The sequence below is a fragment of the Myzus persicae genome, unplaced genomic scaffold, assembly GCF_001856785.1.
Source record: "Myzus persicae strain clone G006 unplaced genomic scaffold, MPER_G0061.0, whole genome shotgun sequence".
NCBI classification, from domain to species: domain Eukaryota; kingdom Metazoa; phylum Arthropoda; class Insecta; order Hemiptera; family Aphididae; genus Myzus; species Myzus persicae.
Window position 1 is genome coordinate 434,531 of NW_019104033.1, and position 20,091 is coordinate 454,621.

At 34.7% G+C, this 20,091-nt stretch overlaps 1 protein-coding gene across 3 annotated transcripts in view; it reads right to left on the reverse strand.

Annotated features, from left to right (window-relative positions):
• Positions 1-684: 684 nt before the first annotated feature.
• Positions 685-20,091, reverse strand: part of LOC111037827 (diencephalon/mesencephalon homeobox protein 1-like) — a 94,083-nt gene continuing 74,676 nt past the window's right edge. For all 3 annotated transcript variants that reach the window (XM_022320607.1, XM_022320606.1, XM_022320605.1), the window contains 2 exons: positions 3,236-3,410; positions 685-2,066 (listed from right to left, as the gene is read on the reverse strand). In XM_022320607.1, coding sequence (XP_022176299.1) covers positions 1,288-2,066; positions 3,236-3,410 — 954 coding nt within the window. In that variant the 3' untranslated portion in view covers positions 685-1,287. The remainder of the gene's footprint in view (positions 2,067-3,235; positions 3,411-20,091) is intronic.

Genomic DNA, 20,091 nt, shown 5'->3' on the forward strand with positions numbered 1-20,091 from the left:
TGATGATGGGTAAACAAATAAGTAACTTACAAAAAAATCATCCGATTACTTGGGTAACCGTAACTATTATATTTATATCATGTGCATGTTGTACCTATGGTTATTTTTTCTCACTAAACGTATGTTGAGACGGTCTCGCACGACTCGTGTAGTACTGGGTGAATATAATTCGTCAATCGTTGTGCTTTAAAAGTAGTGTGAGAGGTATATATTTTTAATCGCTGCAGTAAAAAACGTAGTTCGACTATCGTTATCGGAGCACGTGTCAGAAAAAAATTGTATCGGTGCGCGATGCCATTCTGTATGAGGATAGCTGGGGAACGAAGACGGTCACACGATTAGGTAGCAATATATTAATTAAGAGAACAGACATTGAAGGAGGCGTTTGATTTTTTCTTCCTCAAAACGAAAAATATAAATATATTATGTGAATGGTACACTAATGCTTTTGGACAATATTGCATTTTATACTCGTTTTGAGAAAAAAAATTTAATATCACTGGTCTTGAAAGTATTCTCATATAATGCGGTGATGGTGATAGTGGTACGCTTGTCAGTTTGGACTAGAAGTAAAGTTGCGGAAGATGATATCATTTCGCTTGTTACAACGATATTACGGGCTTTTGGTGACTGTTGGTTGGGGTAGGGGGGGGAGGTATTAATGCTGATCGCGGTGCAGCGCTGCTACCCTAATCGCAAATTATTTTCGAGTGTGTTCGCCACCGCGGTTTGTTGCGAATTCGCCGATGGTCGATCGAATATTTGCAATAATATATTATAATTATTATGTATTGCAAGACCCCTTTGACATTGCGTTGGATGTTTGAAATGATACTGTAAAAACAAAAGGATATTTGACAAACGTCCGATTATGAGATCCTGGCGATGATCATCATGGTGTATACATAAATCGTTAGGTTTTAGTGCGAGGTAGTACACTACAACAGCCGACACTCGCATAATTATTTTTAGAACCCATTTGTCGAGCTAACAACCAGCTACATTCGGCTTTCGTTTAGCAAGTTAGGTTACCCGAAATCGCCTGGTATATAACACGGTACAGGTAGATAACCTGCGTCTAAACGGACCCACAGCTGCGACTGCAATATATAACCAGTTAAACCTACGCACTTCATAATAAATTGCGTTGTGGCGTTCGCCGACATGTCTGCATTTTACGCGCGACTACTCTAAATAATTATTTAATAATAATAAAATGTACACAATAATAATAATAATATTAATAATAATATACATAATACGTTTTGCAGTAAATCATAATGGCGATTAGAACATCGACGACGACGTGTCGGAAGACGTGACCATTATGTCGGAGCCGACCGCCTGTTGCTGTTGGTGGTGGTTCACGCCCCTCACGTTGTTGGCGTTGGCGTCGCAGTCGGCCAGCACTTGGCCACCGCCGGACGACGCCATGGCTACGTCGGCAGCTGCCGCAGCGGCCGCGGCCACGGCCACCGCGGTCGCGGCGTTCCGGCTGCGGAACCCGCCGCCGTTGTTGTTGACCAACATGAGTGCGTCCGCCGACAGACTGAGTATCTTGGCGCTGTGCTCCTGCGCCTTAGCCCTTAGGCACGCGATGCTGTTGTTCCGGAACTCTTCCGAGTCCTGCGCCCGATTGGCGGCCAATTGCATGACGGCCGCGTGGTGTTGCTCCATCTGGGATCGTATTTCTTGCTGGATCCGTCGGTGGGCTTCAGCGTTGGCCGCGCACTGCTGCTGTTGTTGCTGTTGCTGCTGTTGCTGTTGCTGCTGCTGCTGCTGTTGCTGTCGGTCCTGCGCGACTGCAGCGTCTTGTTGTTGTTGCTGTTGTTGTTGTTGCTGCTGCAGCTGCTGCTGTTGGTGCCGCTGCGGTGACGACATGTCCGTCGCCGTCTCCGGACTCGTCCTGGCCGGCCTCTTGCAGGGGTGGTTCTCTTCGTCATCGTCTTCGTCGTCCTCTTCGTCGTCATCGTCTTCCTCCTTGTCGCTCTTTTGGCTGGCACCGCTGCAAACGGTGTTGTCATCTTTCAACTGGTCCGCCGCCTCGATCGACTTGCGATGCATGCCTAAAACATTCAGGGTTACGAGTTAATTTTGACGGTCGTTAATAAGAGGGGATTAATACTTTCATTTTTATGTTACAGGAATAAGTATTTTCCAATATAAATTTCAATTTCAAAGATTGTTACGTTCTCCGTGACGAAGCAAGTTCGTAATGTGTCTATAATATGCAGTCTTTATAGTAAAAATATATGTACCTACCTACCTAGCTACCTATTTTGTTTTGCATCAGAACAAATGGATTTTGATTGTGAATACCAGACTGATATTAGTTTAGTATGGAATAAGATACAGAACGTATTCCGTTTTGTTTGAAGATTATTTCCTACCTTTAAAATTTTAAATACATATAGATATTTTTTTTAAGTAACGTCACTGAAATGCATTATTTTCATTGTATTATAATATATGTATGTATAAATAAGTATATATGTATACTTATGACACGTTTAATGAAATCTTAAAATTAAAATTGAGGTGTTAAAACATTATAAAGGTACTATTCGTACCTTATATTTATTGGTAGTAATTAAAAATTACTCTGAAATCTGGATTAGAATATGTTTCTTTATGTTATAGTCAAGTACCGAAAGAAATTATAAAACATTCCTATAAAATCTATAACTTTGAAAAAAATAAACCATCAAATTGCAAAAGCAATTTGTCATTTCGTATACCTACATATTCCAGTGTAACATTGATGCACCGTCGCACCGTTCTACCATAACGAGACCAACCATTTTAAAGGGAGAAAACATATCAATGCATGATGTATACGTATATTATTATATTTTGGTATTTAGAGGTTTTTTTTTTTTTATTATTAAATTTGAACATCGGTGGAGATATAATAGAATTTGCATGTTTAATGGAGTGGTGCGAGATGTTGAGGAATTAATACAATAATGCACTAAAAGGCGTGAAAGTAAAGTGCATGCCATGGAGTAGAAACCATCGGCCATTACTCTGGTAAAACAATGGCACTGTGATGGGAAACGAATCCTTAACAATGGACATTGTGCTAATTCATGAAGCTCATTTCGGTGTTCCCGTGGCAACCAATTTCCCGAACATATAACGAGAATAATATAATATAAAAGAGCGGGAGAAAAAGAGTGACGGAGACAGCAGCTGTAGCCTGTAGTTGTTGTATTACGCGGTAATAGGTACTTACCGAGCAACCAGGGCGCGACGCATTCATTCTCCTTTGCACTTTTCAGGATAGTCTCCGGCAGTGGTAATGAATGTCTGACCATAGCACCGTAAAGTCCATATTCAGCCATTATCGTGCTTCTTCCCCAACACTTTTCGGTCTTTCGCCACTTGGCTCGCCGGTTCTGGAACCAGACCTGTGCGAAACAAAAACATTGTGGTTTATTATATGGGTAGAATATGTCGCCGTACAACGAGTTGACAATGGGGTACTTGATAAAAAAAAAAAAAAATAAAGGAAATACAATGTATAATATATAGTTACGAGAAAATCTTGTCTCCACAGAATATTATATACATATTGTATTACCGCAGAGAAACTCTTACTTTCTTGTTATTATTATTATTATGAAAATAAAGCGTATTCCTTTCAAATATTTTAGTCGATCAAAAAATATGTAGGTGCACATCAAAAAAATGTGTTCCTACACATCGTGTTTGTATAAATAATGTATACTGCGATTTTATCGTATTCAAGTTTAAAAATATACGAGCTATAAAACCATAGGTATAACTATCAAATCATTTTATTGTCCTTTAATTTATTTTGAAAATAAAAAAGTTATAGTTTGTCCCACATTTATAATCGTAAATATAAACGATACAAATAAACGTCTATTCAATTGTCAGTGTTTTTAGGAAATACGTACGAATTAGTAATTACATTATTTTTAAATTGCTGATAGCCTTAACTATTACAATATGTATAACAGTAAATAATAAATTTGATAATTTAGCATACCAATTTGATAATTATTAAAATGTTCAGTAATTTAATAACTTTTGACTATAGTTTTGCCTGTTAGATTACGCTACTCGTAAGCGCGTAAATGTGACATCAATATTAATTTTTGGTAGATTATAATTACACGCTTCTATATTGCACTAATTACAGTAAGCATATGATATTGTTCAAATCTTCGCGTAATATATATTATACCTTCGAGCGGAGTATTGACAAGATTTTATTTAGCTTTCAATAAACAATATATTATTACGTATCGAAGAATATAATGCATTGTTTAACCGAAAACACAAACATTTTCGTTTCCTACTTCTAGATATAGTTTTCTCTAAAATAAATAATGCACCCCATAATTACAACTTATCATTTTGTAAATCGGTCGATTTGAAATAATTTGACTCTCGGATAAACCACTTATTATTATAGACGATGTATATACTATATTGGCATTATTATCGCCATCGAAACAATAATTATTTGAGTTCTTGTTTTTATTTTTTTTCAAACAGATTGGAAACGAGTCCTGTAGAATACCGATATACAAACACGGTAAAAATACCGCAGTATTGGTTTGGTTCAGTGGATTAACTTTGACCAGTTATAAAAACTAACATATTTCTACGAATCACGATGACGTTGTGCAATGAAAAAAATGTTCATATTTTATACTATATATAATATGATAATACGCTTGTGTGTTATACACGAATAAAAAAATTACGAAATAAAGATTGAATTTTATTTACTCAAAAATAACGGTATAACTCTAACAAGATAGAATATGTATAATAATATAATATTGCGTATACCTATAGCCCAAATGTGTTAAGTCCGATTGACGTACCTACGATGAGTCTTAAAATATTTTTTTTGGCTCGAACAAAAATCAAACCGTTTTTAAAACAATTGCCGGAAAGGAATATAAATCAATAGGACCTGTAGGTACATAATTGGCGCAAATCAATTCATCGTCGTAGACTCGATGTCGCCGCGACGATAATCATGACGTTATCGTTCGGTCCCGTTTCACGCCGAAATCGGAGTGGTCCTTAGTATCGTATAATATTATAATATATGCGCTTATTTTATTAATATTAATAATACTACGCCGTCGCGTATAGAGCGCAGTTGGCCGTGTCGCGGATTAAATCGGCCGGTCGTTATATATAATAAACGTCACGGTGTGAAACGGCAATAATTTCTACGAGTAGATACCCTCCGACCCCAACCCCAACCACCAGCGGCATCGCGGGCAAGTTATTAGAAATTCATTGGCGGCGGCGGAGCTATGGTTTTTGGTGTTCGGGGTAGTGTGGCAAGGGTGGCGGACGGGTGCCGGAGGACTGCTGCTAATCGAAGCACACCCCGCGGAATTCGACTTTATATATTATTGTCGTCGTGTGTTTTTCGGCGAAACTTCCCTGTCATCCTGTACGTATAACACTCACACACACACACACACACACACACACACACACACGTGCACACACACGCACGCACACACGCACACACACACACACACGAGCACACATTGCACGTATATTTAATATTATATATCTGTGCGCGTATGTGTGTGCTTGTGTGTTTGTGTGTGTGGGTGGGTGGGTGCATGCGTTAGAGGGTAGACGATAATGCGCCGGGGGTAATCCGATTATGACGTTTCGTCGTCGAGTTAATTGAATCGGCGTGAAACGTACACGCAGAATTTGTGGGGGTGTACATGGCCGTGGATGCAGGTCGGACTGCAGCGATGTCTTGGGTGGCGAGTAGAAGGGGGTTAATAATAAAGTGCAAATGGAAATATTTCCGAAAACTAATTATAATTTTTCGTCGTCGACGCGCATTCTTTTCCCTGTCCCCGAAACTTCTCCCCACTGGCGAGCTGCGAAAAGGCGGCGACGGCGGCGACGGCGGCGACGGCGGCGGGCTTAAAATATAAAATAAAATAGCTGGACAATGTTGTATTAATATTGTATGCGCATGCGCATTACGCGGGGTGTCAATAATAAAATAGTCTCTTCAGAAGGTCGTACAATACGAGTATAGTTTTCGTCGATGACCGTCGATTAAAATAATATATCTTATACATTCGTTAGAGGTATCTTAAAATACATATCGATTTGTATATATTTTGATCAAAGGTCATAATATGGCTGCAAAAGCTAAACGAAAAAATGCATAGCAATACTTTCGTCTTGTACTAGCGCATAATGACAATAACTGTGAGGTAGAATCGACCGGCAGGTTCGATGATTATCGAAATCAAAATAAAGGATACTAATACAAATTACAAACCGTGTATGATCGAATAGGTGTTTATAGACTGTGCACCACGACAACAGGGGGCGTCGCAGGTGTTGGTCAAGGGGAGTTTACTTAGGCATAAAAGAGATAAAAAATATAACGAAGGTGATGAGTGGTGACGATGGTCATTATGATGCCCACTTATGATGGCTTAGTGATAGTGGAAACGATCAATAAATGCATTAATATACATAAACATGAACATCATCTTTCTTGTCATCATAATAATATTTGGCCGTCAATATGTTGTGAAATGACGAAGGAGACGTATGGTTGGACAAATTTAATCACTTTTGCTGCAGGAAGAGGCACAGACATTTAGTTTGGCCGAAATTTAAGAGTTGGAGAATTTTTTGTGAGTACTTTTCAGTGACTAGGTGGGTGGGCGCTTAAGCTTTAAAAATGACTTTGTCATAGTTGTTTCAAAAACCAATGTTGCCTACCTATACTACAATACATCATATCAAATAGAAGCTCTGTCATTACTAAATGGACATACGGTTGGAAAAAAAAACATATTAATCTGAAAATATTGAATTTATATCTTCGTGCACAACACTGTGCATATCAACTGCAAAAATATATATATTTCATTTGGGTTTGTGAATCTATATAAATCGGCATATTACATCGTAGTTGTGAGTGATTTGGACATCGGAGAGATTACTCTCAATAGCTCGACTGCTGTGTATATTTATATCATTTATAAAATCACTGATTTTTTTTGTTGTCAGTTAGGCCATTTCCACTCTAATATAGTTTTGGGATTTTGATGTAGCTAACAAAGCGGGCAAGGGGTGAAATAATGTTTGGACACAGTCTACTTTCGCGAATTGTTATGTTTACCGACACGAGTTGTACACAACTCAAACCACTTGAAACATTCGATTCGGTAAATATAATCCGACTGGCAGAACTGGACAATAATATAATAATATATTATACGGTCTAAAAGTCATACAATGACTAAAACTTTTGTGTAAAAACTCTCTAACAATATTGTGTTGTTTACCATATTGGCGTACAAGCCACTACAGTTATTAATACACTTAATGCGAATAGTGTAGGTATTGAGTTTATTTTACTCATATAATATATCCTACCTTTATGATCCTTCCTGCAGTATTTTTTAAACGACTTGACTTTTAACTGCAGCAGCTGGTATGGAAAAACTTTTATATTTTATAGGCAATAAAGTTAACCTATTCCTACCTACAAAATGGTATGGGTGCGCAATATTATATAGTAATTACTAATTAGTAGTTCAATGATAAAATTATTATTATATTTACTGTCAAATTGAAAAAAAAATTTAACCCAAAAAGTACGGAAAGATATTATGGAAATTTGATTTTGATATTTTATTAATAACATTTTCAATTTGGTTTTTATTTTATATCAGAAAACTAATTTTGTTTAATATGTAGGAACTTATGTTTTTAATTTGATAATTGAGAATTGTAATTACATTTTGAATATTATAAGCAATAGGTGATCAACTATTTATCTTAAAACTAATAACTTTATATGAGTTAAGAAAATAATGATATATTGGAAGAGGCAAGGTTTACTATATACATATAAGCACTTTAAATATTTGCTTAATATTCAATAAACAATATTAAGGAATAAAAAATAGTTATTATGTTATAAAATATGAATTTAGAAAAAAAAGTTACATTTTAATAAATGTATGTAACAATTAATAATACATATTATTAAAGGTATAATTATTGGCTCACGATGTTGTATTATTATCAACAAAACAAGCTTTTAAGTGATAATTATTTTGTTTTCATTTTATTTCGCCGCAAGTGAACTTATCTTTGCTGCGATTAAACAAAAGGACCCTCTTCCATTGACGTAGACAACGACTATCGTTTGATGAAGTGATTTCTGGTTTAGGTAAAATGTGAGCGCCTGAGCGTGTGTTTTCACCCTCAAGGAATTTATTTAAAAGGTTTTTTGTTTTGTTCAAAAAAGGTTAAGAAATGCCAACGAAAGGTTTTATTTTTTCCTCTATCCTATAATAAACACGTAGGTAGAGGAATATAAATGAAAGCTCCTGAGCAATGAAATAACGACTAATACGATGAATGACGTTTGTAGGTTTGCTAGTATACAATTAAACGTGAAAAATCATTCTATGTTACAACTTACTGAATAAGGTTTGGTTTGGTGTAAGTATTACTCTATGATTATTTATGTAGTATCACGAGTAAGATAATATAATTGGTTTCTAATTTTTAATCCACTATAGTATACATATTTTCATTACATTAATTATTTAGCTATTTTCAACATTTTTAATGTGTATTACTTCATATAAGTGTGGTATGTAATTACCATTTGTATGAAAAACAAATTCAGTTTTGAATATTTAAAACAAGTAGTTTTCATAACGCTTAAATGTTAAAATTTTTCATGTAATTGAATTTCGTGTTCATATTAAGACTGTTGAATAAATTATTAAAATTACACAGTAATAATAAATTAAAAACTTGTTTCAAAAAAAAATCTTGATAGAGGTACTAATACAAATAAACAATGATAGTATTTTTATTTTACCAATAATAATAGATATTAATTATAGACAATAGTTAAAGGTAGTAATCCAATATAGTGTGGCATAGTGCGTATACCTAAACATTTAAAATTAAGTTCTTAGTATCAATTTATTTCAACAACCGTTCCCTATTTAAAGGATTTAATATCGATTATATCTTTCCCTATGCCAGATTGGTGACTCAAAAGTGTATAGAATAATGCTCGAGTATTGACTTATAACGAGTGTGATTTAAAATGCTATTTATCGTAATTTCTAATTTTAAATAATTTTAGTTTGATAAGCTTATATAGATTTACTCGCGCTTTGGTATGGTTGCGGAGTCACGATGATTATTATATGCGCTCGTTTTACACTGGCGTTTGCGATATTAGCACTTTATAAAACGTTTAGAGGTACGCACCTAAGTCGTTGGACGGTGATAATTAATTTGCGGTAAACGCCGACTTAACTAAATACGACAGTGTGTGTATTGATGCTCATCGTATATGGCAGCGTGGTGGCCGAATGTCAAGCTGACCGGACTGGTTAGGAGATAGGAGAGGGATGGTGATGATGACGATGGCGATGCGGAGGAAGAGGGGTGGTCTTGCAGCACACACTAGCGTACACGCATATTCTACATATATTATACACACACACACACACACACACACACACACACACACACACATATACATGTATACATATGGATACGTAAACGTTCGCGTGTACAGATGAGGAATGCCAATACCGCGGCTAGCACATACCGTCCGGCGGACCGGTCGTTTCTATAAGGGTCATTAATTTTGTTTGAGAACTCGGTAAGTGGAGGATTAACGAATTAGCGGGCGGCATTATGTGCGCCGGCACGGAAAAGGGCGTCCGCGAACGTAATTTATGGGCATCCGGGAAAAGTCAATTATCCGCTCGCCGAACACCGCGCGCGCACATTCTTGGGACGCCCCTCCGCTGCCCACGCCGCGTCGCCGCCCCCCGACGATATTATATGTTCCGCCCGCGTATAAGGTCGGCGTTCGCCTATCCGCCCGCAAAAGAATAGAGGAAGGAGCAGGACGACGACGACGACGATGCCGACGACGACGACGACGACGACGTGGATGAGGTAGGAGAGAAGTGAAAGGGGTGAGAGAGAAAGAGCGAAAGATAGAGGGGGTAGACTGAGACAGATAGTGTGTGTGTTTGTGTGTGTGAGAGAGAGAGAGAGAGAGGGAGAGAAAGCGCGTGCGCGAGGGAAAAGGAGAGAAAAAATAGTTTTTTTCGGCGGTGGTGAGTGGTGACTACGACAAAGACCGATTTAATAAAACCGTTCACGGACCGACCAACAACGCTACGAATATATATATATATATATGTATATGTATTGTATATATATGTGTGTAAGCTTTTTTTTCACTCCTTGCCCACAGATTCCTTTTGTCGTCGCTGGCAGCATATGTTTTCCTTTTTCTCTTTTTTCCACGTCCGCCGCAAATGTCGTCTATTATTTTTTTTTTCATCTAGTCCAATACGTGTCCCTTTACCTTATTCAAAACCAGACCAACAGGAATCGATTTTCCTACTTAAATAATTTATATAGGTTGTCATCGAATAGTAGCCGGTAATACGCGTTATTTATATATCCGTTGGCACTGTAGTCTAACACATTATCATTATTTATATTTAATTTTTTTCTCATGGACTTCCAGTCAACTCATAAATATATATTTGGTCAAAAAAAAAGTATAGTGAACGACGTGGACATGCAGAAGTGTGTTTAGTCTATCTTACACTGAGTGCCGTGGCCAGAGAGGGGAGAGAGTTACACGATTTTTCCCTCTATACCATCACTGACGCCCAAAGAAATATATGTAGTCTGGGGAAATATATTGAATTTTCAGAATATTTGAGACTTAATAAACGCAAATTTGTATACTTAGGACGTTTGATTTATTTACATTTACATGATATGATAAACTGCAACTGATATTATACTTTTCACACGATGTAATATCAGACAAAATACAGATCGAAGGGAAGAGAGGCAATCATTCACATCGACTCCCGCGTACCCCTAAAATACGTCCCCGATGTGGGATAAGATTACTTAATAATCGTAAACGACTGCACAGTTGAATGTATATTAAGGAAAGCCGAGTGTTGATATTGGATGGAACAAATTAATGTGTAAGTACGCGTACGATTTTCAGATATCCTTTCCATGCATTAACGTTCCATTGACGTCTTTATCTTAACACCCTTCATTATTAACAGCGTATAGCTGTCGAGGTCTATTGACGAGTGAATAACAAATGCAATTTAAGAGATAAATACAAACGGTATTAATGGTTTTCACTTTTGCGTGACAATAGCCACACAAACAATGGTCGATCGAGAATAATAAGTAGGTATATGAAATATTTATGTACTGTATTATGTTTATATCGTATAAATCCTGGACCCTTAAGCATAATATATTTTATAGGGTTCCCGCGTCATTTTTAGGTCCTACAGGAGTTCTAATTAAGAGACGGCGATGGAATGTAATACGCGAAAACCTTATTTTTATACGACTGCGAATATAATATTACTAAAAACGGTTTTGCAATAAATATACCTATTTAATAATCAATAAAGAAAAAAATATGTTTGCCCCTGTGATATTATATAAAAATGACCGTTATATATACAATACTGTCAATTCTGCAGTTTATATATCAAGTGCATAGATATTATTATTGTACTACCACTACTACCCAGTACCCATTATAATATTGCCGCGCGTTATTTAATTTTAATCACGTATTTGTATTTCATCATAATAATATTATTAACGCGACGGCAATTATTAATCAGTTCATCATCGGTGCGGTGGTCATTGAGGTACTTATTTCAGGGTAGAAATCCAGGGTATCTGCAGTAGTTGACCCGATTAGTTAACAATGTGCTTTGAACAGAGACATCGGAGCTCTGAGGGGCTATCACGGGATATGTCTGCGGATGAATCTTCGGCAGGTATTTTAGAGGATTAACCCTCAGTGTGGTTAATTTGGAATCGATCGGGGCGTTGAATAGTTTATAATATTATTGTACCTAGAGGTTCTGTTAACCGTGGTTTCGTGAGGTATATCGTCATGGACCGCTTCCGTAAAATTAAGTCAGTTAAATGTGGTGAGTCCAGGCCGACCCCTACGTGTGTGCGGTTGTTTAAAAGTACATAAAGATAAATCTCATACCCATAAAGTGTTTATATTATAATATGATATTATTGAAAAATGTCTAAAAACTTGATATTCAATTCAAAGTGAAAACATAATATTATAGATATTGATTAGAAACGACAATTATTGTTAAATTTTATTTTTTCTATAAATATATACAATATATTTTACTATATATTGTTGGTATAAAATTTATTATACACTTATTTTTTATACATTTATTTTTGATGTTAAATAATGCACATAAATTATCTTTGGGTCCCAAGACATAATTCATTGTTCTGGTATATTATTTTTATTATAATAATGCATGTCACAAAATATCTCACGTAAAGCCATGGCTAACCCAAAATGTAGTTTACCTATGGTTATACTAAATTAGTATGGTCTTATGAATAAAGTGTAGATAAATTTAATATTTTTCTCTCTTTATTATTACATTATATTTGATTATGTTTGACATTTTTCATCTAGTCTAGTTGCCCTAGACCTTCGATTTTTCCTCTTGTATTTTCAAGATACTTATAGTTTTACACAAGTCACCTACGAGTTGAAAATCATATCCTGTCCACTGGCGGTGGTACAAATGTATCTTCAAATACAGCCTTAACTTTACGAGAGAAACTGTTTTCATATGTTCTAAGCCTTCATACTGCATTATTGTGATAACTGGTCATATTAATGTCATCACTTGGATGTTTTCACGCTAATCGATTCCAAACGTATATATCAACAGCTAGTGCGTTTTTTCCACATTTTTAAAACTTGTTATCTGCTATAGTTGTACATTAAATTATCAACATCAATTTATGTATTTTACATATATACCACATACGTAATGTATATTGTTTATAGGTGTATCGTACCGACGACAGATCCTACCTGTATTAATGTGACGTGCTGAATACTTCAAAGGGGAATTTACGACTTGCGGGTACGTGGACGTGGTCGTCGTCGGATGAACGCGGCTGTCCCCAGTGCGAAACGAATAAGACAGAGGAACAAAAAAGCGCTTAAAAAGTAACGAAAAAAGAAACGAACAAACGACCGACGGACCGCCGTGGAACAGTGGAGAAAAAATGAGAGTATATCGGCGTGGAGGTAGAGTTGGTGGTGGATGTTTTCCGTAGATTGAGGAGGGGGGAGGTGGAGCGGGTGTGAACCCGACTCGAAAGAGAAACGGATGCGTAATATATACATGTATATGTTGTGTATAAAAAACGGTAAAAAAAAATAATAATAAATAAATAAATAGTGGTAAAGAGGAGGGGACCGGGAGAAAAACCGGGAGGAGGTTTATGGTATTAAACGTATAAACATGATAAACGGGTAGTTTAGATGCTCAGCGGTCCGTGGTTTGGCGTCCGTAATCGAATTATCTGTTGTCGAGGCGCATGTCCCGTCCGCCGCCACCGACGCCGTCGTCGCCCCGAAACTTTGTTAAGTCGATATGTGTGCGTGCCGCACAGCCATCGGGGCCGACAAATTATTGATATTTATCGTCCGCGTTACACCCACAAGCACGTCGTTATAATAATATAACGTAGAATATATGTACCGAACCGTCGTCGGCCGTGCGGTCCGGTGGTGAGGGGTTGGAGGTGGAAGTGGAAGTGGAGGTGGAGTTGTAGTGTATATGTGTATGTATGCAGACAAAATGAGAGAGAGTGAGAGAGAGGCGTAGAAAGAACACGAGAAACAAATGCGAATTTATTGCTCGTGCGGGTTTTGATTTAGCAATATAATATACATAATAATATTATTATTATATTATTATACGTTTATACACGGCGTGTATGCGACTACAGTGCAATACCCACTCGCCCCGACGGCGCGACTTTAATTAAATCTCGTTCGAAATAAACTCCTCTCCCCCCTCGCACATGCACCTCGCAAGCGTATATATATATATAAGCTAGAATACGCAAACTGCAACTTGCCAGTATATAATATCATAATATTTAATACGTATATACATTTTGCTGTGATATTTCCATTGACGTGGGCAACCCAATATCCACTAGCCACTAGGTATATACATAATACGATATGTATTATATTATATAATATTATATATATATGTATGTATATACCTGTCATGGAACAATGTGATGTGTTCGGCGGTTTAGTTCGAGCGAATATGATATCATAACACCCAAAGTATAATACTTAATTATGATTTTAACCTAAAAGTAGGTAACTGCAGTGGGTTTTACCTTCATGATGACTTTACCCACTGTCGGGTTCGGTTCGTCAAAATAAATATAATTAAGCTGCCAGTACCTACTCTGACCGTGGTATTACGAACTTACTTTTTTTGACAAATTAAAGATATATGAATATTAAATACATACATTCTGCCATAATAGTATTATAATACTGTAACTACGATATTTTATCAGGGCAAAACTATAATACATATTGTAATAATTTATTGAACATAATTTAATAATTATATTAAAGCTGAATAGTTATGTACCTATCTGCCTAATTTTCTGTATTTTATATTTAATTTTTGCATAATTAGCAAATTAATACATTTTAATTGAAAATAAATCGATTAAATTGTCATTTAATATTATTGTCATAAGAACAAATCTATCAAAGAAAGTCTTATTCTTATAAATAGTTGGAATTATAAATTATTATTAAAACAATAGAAGACAAACATTAAGAAAACCGCGGGAATCGAACAATTTCATACTATAAAGTCGGTCCCGATTTTGGATTTGGTTCTAAAAATAAATTAAAGAAGGGTTTCAGTGAAATTTTATTTCCAAATGTTCAGTTCGAATAACGAACAAAGTAAAAATAAAAAATATATGTTGATTAAATAACACAGTTTTAGAATTACACCAAATTTTTGATGAGCATCGCTATTACTAATATCTCCAGTTCTGTGTAGTAAATAAAGTAATCAATCAAACATTCAATATGTTAAGTTCAATTCAAATACATTTTTTTGTTATAATTTTTATTTTTAGCTATCTACAATTAAAATATTTTATCTGTTATTGTTATTCATAATCAATTCACAATTGAATACACTGTATACATTATCTGCATAAAGTCTGACCTGTTGCACTCACAGAAAAGTGGTTAAAATCCCAATTAAAATATCCCTTTAACCGATCGAATTACACAGCAATGAAAATTCAAAATAGTGTGGCCGAAGTCAAGTCGTCATATGATTGTTTATATTGTTTCATACTTTGTACCTATAAACTATAGTATGCATAGAATAAATATTGATGTTTAATAGATCTTATTATGTCTGTATTTAGAGCATAGGTACCTATAGTGGTTTATGTATCAGTTAAATGTCCGATTAATACATAACTTCAAATTAAATGATGACAGATGTATTGTGGACTGAGGTTTTATCTCCTAACACTTCAATTTTCAGATTAAAAACACATTGTTAAGTGTTAAAAATAGTTGAAGAAATTAGGACAACGTCCAAATGTCATTTGTCTATCGTGTGAGACAAACACAAGTGCACATCAAAATCATTTCACGTTAATAATTGGACGGGTCTTTAAAATTAATTTCCGTGTTTGACTCTTCATGGCTATATATTGATTTAAATCAAACGAATTTGCCAAAATGGCAAACAGTTATAAAGGATTTGCAATGACAAATTACGTTAATATCAGGTTGTTCAAATTTCAAATTTAAAAATATGCCAAACTCTGATGTAATGTTATTTTAGCTATGAAGTGTGGCAGTTTTACTGGGGCCGCAATGTCGATGTAATATGAAAGTGCTAAAAAAAAAAGCATATTGTGGTCTTACTTTTTTTTTTAGCCATTATATAATATTTGATCACGTTTAAATGCTAAAAGTATACAAGATAATATAAAAAATTAATACTGCAGCAGGTGTAGGTACGTGATGGTTGATTAACTAAAGTAATTTCGATTTTCGTTCAATGTATCTGTTGTATTATTTGCTAACAAAGACAAACGTTTCTTCTGTATATTATATAATATACTCCATTATATACTTCATGCAAAAAAGTTTGGTAATGGAACTGTACTATATCATTGTGCTCACCGCACGCACAAACATACAAACACACAAACGCACACATTAGAGCACATCACGATATAATGTAACAGTGCGAGCCTCGTGTCTTTGCTGCTGGTCCCGCTGTTGGGGTGAGTGTTAACCCTTTTTGGCGAGGGCAATAATTTCGTTTCACCAGCTGTTTAATGTGTGTAATGTGTTTGCCACGAGGGTGTTTGCAATTTGTTACGACGTCCTGCGTGTGAGCGTGTGTAGTGAGTATCATACATATATGTATATATATATAGAAAGAGCGAGAGATAGGGTTTCCGGGCTAGAGTGTATAAAATATATGTACATATTATGTATGTATACGTCTAAACGAAAAGACATATTATATTTTAAGACGGTGCACTGCTCCGCTATATAAATACCTGAACGCATTCTCGGTCTTAAGGTCGGTCCAACAGTCGCCGTTTTATAAGCTCTGATGTGAATTTATGTCGTCTAAACGACAACGGTTATAAAGCGCCACGTCAGATGATAATAAAGCGTCAGTGAGCGGTAAACACGTATTCCTGCTACAACTGTTATGCACTCATACAGTTGCATTGTACCTACATGATACATGTGTAATTGCATGTTATATAATATGTATAAAGCGAATTTGGCGACGTCGGTTGTGAATTATTGGTGACAATAGTTTTGAAGACATATTTTTAATAGCCTATAGTTTCTAGCCGTGTTACCCGGCGTTCCCCGAGTGGATGATAAAACCACTATAAATAAACAACTTTTTACAAAAAATTGTAAGTTGTAGAAATGCTAGAATGTGAGGTTAAGGTTTTAATATTATGTATCGCGGGTAACCCATCCTGAAGTAACTAGTTCAATTTACATAAAAACATTCTTTAATTGTTAAAATTGGTTGAGTATTTTTGATCCAATGTAAGTCTCAGCCATACATTTTGCCTCGTATTTATTTTAACAGCTCCTATTTTAAAATGCTGTTGCCAAAAAATATGTTTGCCAAGTTTGGAACCAATTGGTCAAGAACTTTGCATTTACGTGATATGATTCATTTAGAAATAACCCGACTAATAATATTTGCAGTATCTATTATAATTTATAATCCATCCATCTATCGTTTCGTTTTACTTCAGTTTAAATATTTTCAATTTATTGTTTTTTGTCAAACTTTTTCAAGTAATTTTTAGTGTATATATTCCTCAACCATAAATTATATATAACAGATGTTACTAAATTTTACATTAATATAGAATAGCTTTATTGAGCTAAATTACGCGATATAATACAGTATAGAAAATGATATCTAATAGAAATAACTTTTTTATTATCTGTGACCAATTTCAACCTCACCGATATAATATATTATATATATGAAAAAAAATATTCAATTTTTGTGAGCTGAAACGATATTCACATATATGACGTGTCACCCTATAGTGGTCTATTAAACGCTGGTCGAAAACCAAAGCTACAATCCCTTTCTGCTGGTCTCGAAGAATCTATATTGATATAACTTATATTGTAAACCGCTCAGAAGTAGGTATTTGATTCCTCGATATAGAGGACAAAGAAAGAAAGATTATTTTTTATTTATCATATAGATAACACACAAAACACCTATCGACTACTAATTACTACTATTTAAATATAATATAAACATGAACGGTGCACGAGATAGGTACGAGATTATAATAATATGATATTATAAAACTGCATCGGTATAACGAATAAACTGTATCGGCGCAATGGCTTTAGTTTATAAACTGTGTATATTCTCACACGCCAGCACGCGTATTATACTTTTGCGCGTAAACGATAAATAATAATTATGGTCTGGTCGCAAAAATGTATATATTTTAACACTTATTACATAATGGTATAATGCGGATGGTCGACACGTGTAGTGTAATAATATTCATATTAAAGGCCATAATATTATATACTTTGTTCAATGGTCCCCTGAGTCGTATTCACGCTGCAATAATGGAAAACGATATTATTACGTTACTGCTACAACAGTGTACACACACGACATCCCTTCGCCACCATCGACAGTATATTATATATATTATTATAAAACATGATCTATATCTATACATTTATAAATATATATATATACATATAAATTAACTGAATATATTATATACGATGATAAACATAGTATGTGTATTGTGTGTGTGTGTGTGTGTGTGTGTGTGGGTTCTTCCGACGGGTCAACGCAGTCGAAGGCCCCTATCGCAGCAGTTATACATTTTTTTAACGATCGCCAGAGGGTTGAATAATTGTTAATTTTATTAACTTTTCCTCTCCCGTGTATATAGTAGTCGTACACCGTTTCCATTTGTTACGAACGATTTGTCTCAGTTGAATTAATTTTAGAACAAAAACACACATCGGAAACGCATCAGTGTAATGCCGCGCAGCAGTATTGGGGTGAGCGCCCACTCGCGTTTCGAACAACAATTGCATTAGGTCGCGGCTACACGTCGGTCATGTAAAACTCGAAACTACAAAATATACCATGTTTTTTGTTCAAGTGCTACATTTTATAATATCCGGCACACGAGGGCATTTTGAAGAACCGGGTAAATGATATTACGAACAAAAGAACTACCTACCCTATAAGTTTGGGTATAAATAACTATATTACAAATTACAATATAGTCTCTAAACATTAAGCTGGTAGCACTGTGGAGACTAGTTAAATTTTTTTCAATAAATTGATTACAAATTGTATAGTAATATTGTAAGTTGTGTCGTAAAAACATATAATTAATATTATAGGTAGGTACCGGAGCATTAACCGAAACTTAAAATTTTTATTTTGACGAAACTTAAAAGACATGTTTCTAGTGATAAAAGAAAGACACAAATTATTGCAAGACGTGTAATAAATAAATGTACAGTTTTTCTCAGAATAAAAAATCACCAACATTAAAAATATGTTGTTTTATATTCTGAGTAGAGTGATGAATGTATTCATTTTACAATGTCGGGTCTCGGATGAAATAACAAATATCATTTTTGGATAAATGGTCTTTAAACTTTTGTACTAGACGTACTACTAAAAAATAAATTTTAATTTGTCGATGGTTAAAATTATCGCCAAACATTAATATTAGGATTCTCTAGACATGGTATAATTTATTCCGATATAATATTTTGGTTCCTTTTGAACTTTTAATAATATGAACATAATATTATATTGAAATTGTAGAAATTTTTTAGTATTTTTTTCTATGAAACATTGGGACCTAACTAAGAAAACACCAACAAAATCATACAATTCTTAAAAAATAACTATCTTATATAATTTTATTTTATTTCTTTTCTTTCTTTTTATTTCGTCTTGTAGTTTGCTACTGCTTTGTACTCTAACATTTCTATTGTACAATTTCATACTCTTTTTTTTTTTTTTTTAATTAAGCCCCAGCAATTATGGCCATTGGCAACAAAGAGTTAAACTCTAAATTATTTACATGATATATAAGTTACATATTAAATATTATTGATAAGTTTGGACTTAGTAATAAAGGCTATTATGTGTTTTATGTTGTCCGGGTGGAGGGCTTCTGATAGAATATTTGAAATGCCTATTTCATACTCTTATATTAATTAGTCTTATAATGTAAACTTATATTTAACTGTTGTCAATATTACGACCTTCGAAGTTGAGGATTTAATTTATAAAAAAAAATAACAATACTATTGTTATTACACCATATTTAAATCAGTACTATAATACATTCGATTCAATTTGTTATTGGAAAAAATTAATTTAACCTATGTGCTACGTAGAAAAAAGTAGAAACATAAATTACTAATAGTGCTTTATAAATATAGTATTGGTAATAGGAAATCCTGAAAATACAGTATATTCTGTCAGTATTAAATTATATTATTATATATTTTCATTTTAATAATAAATTTATAGGCGCACAATTTTTTTCTGATTTATATAATTA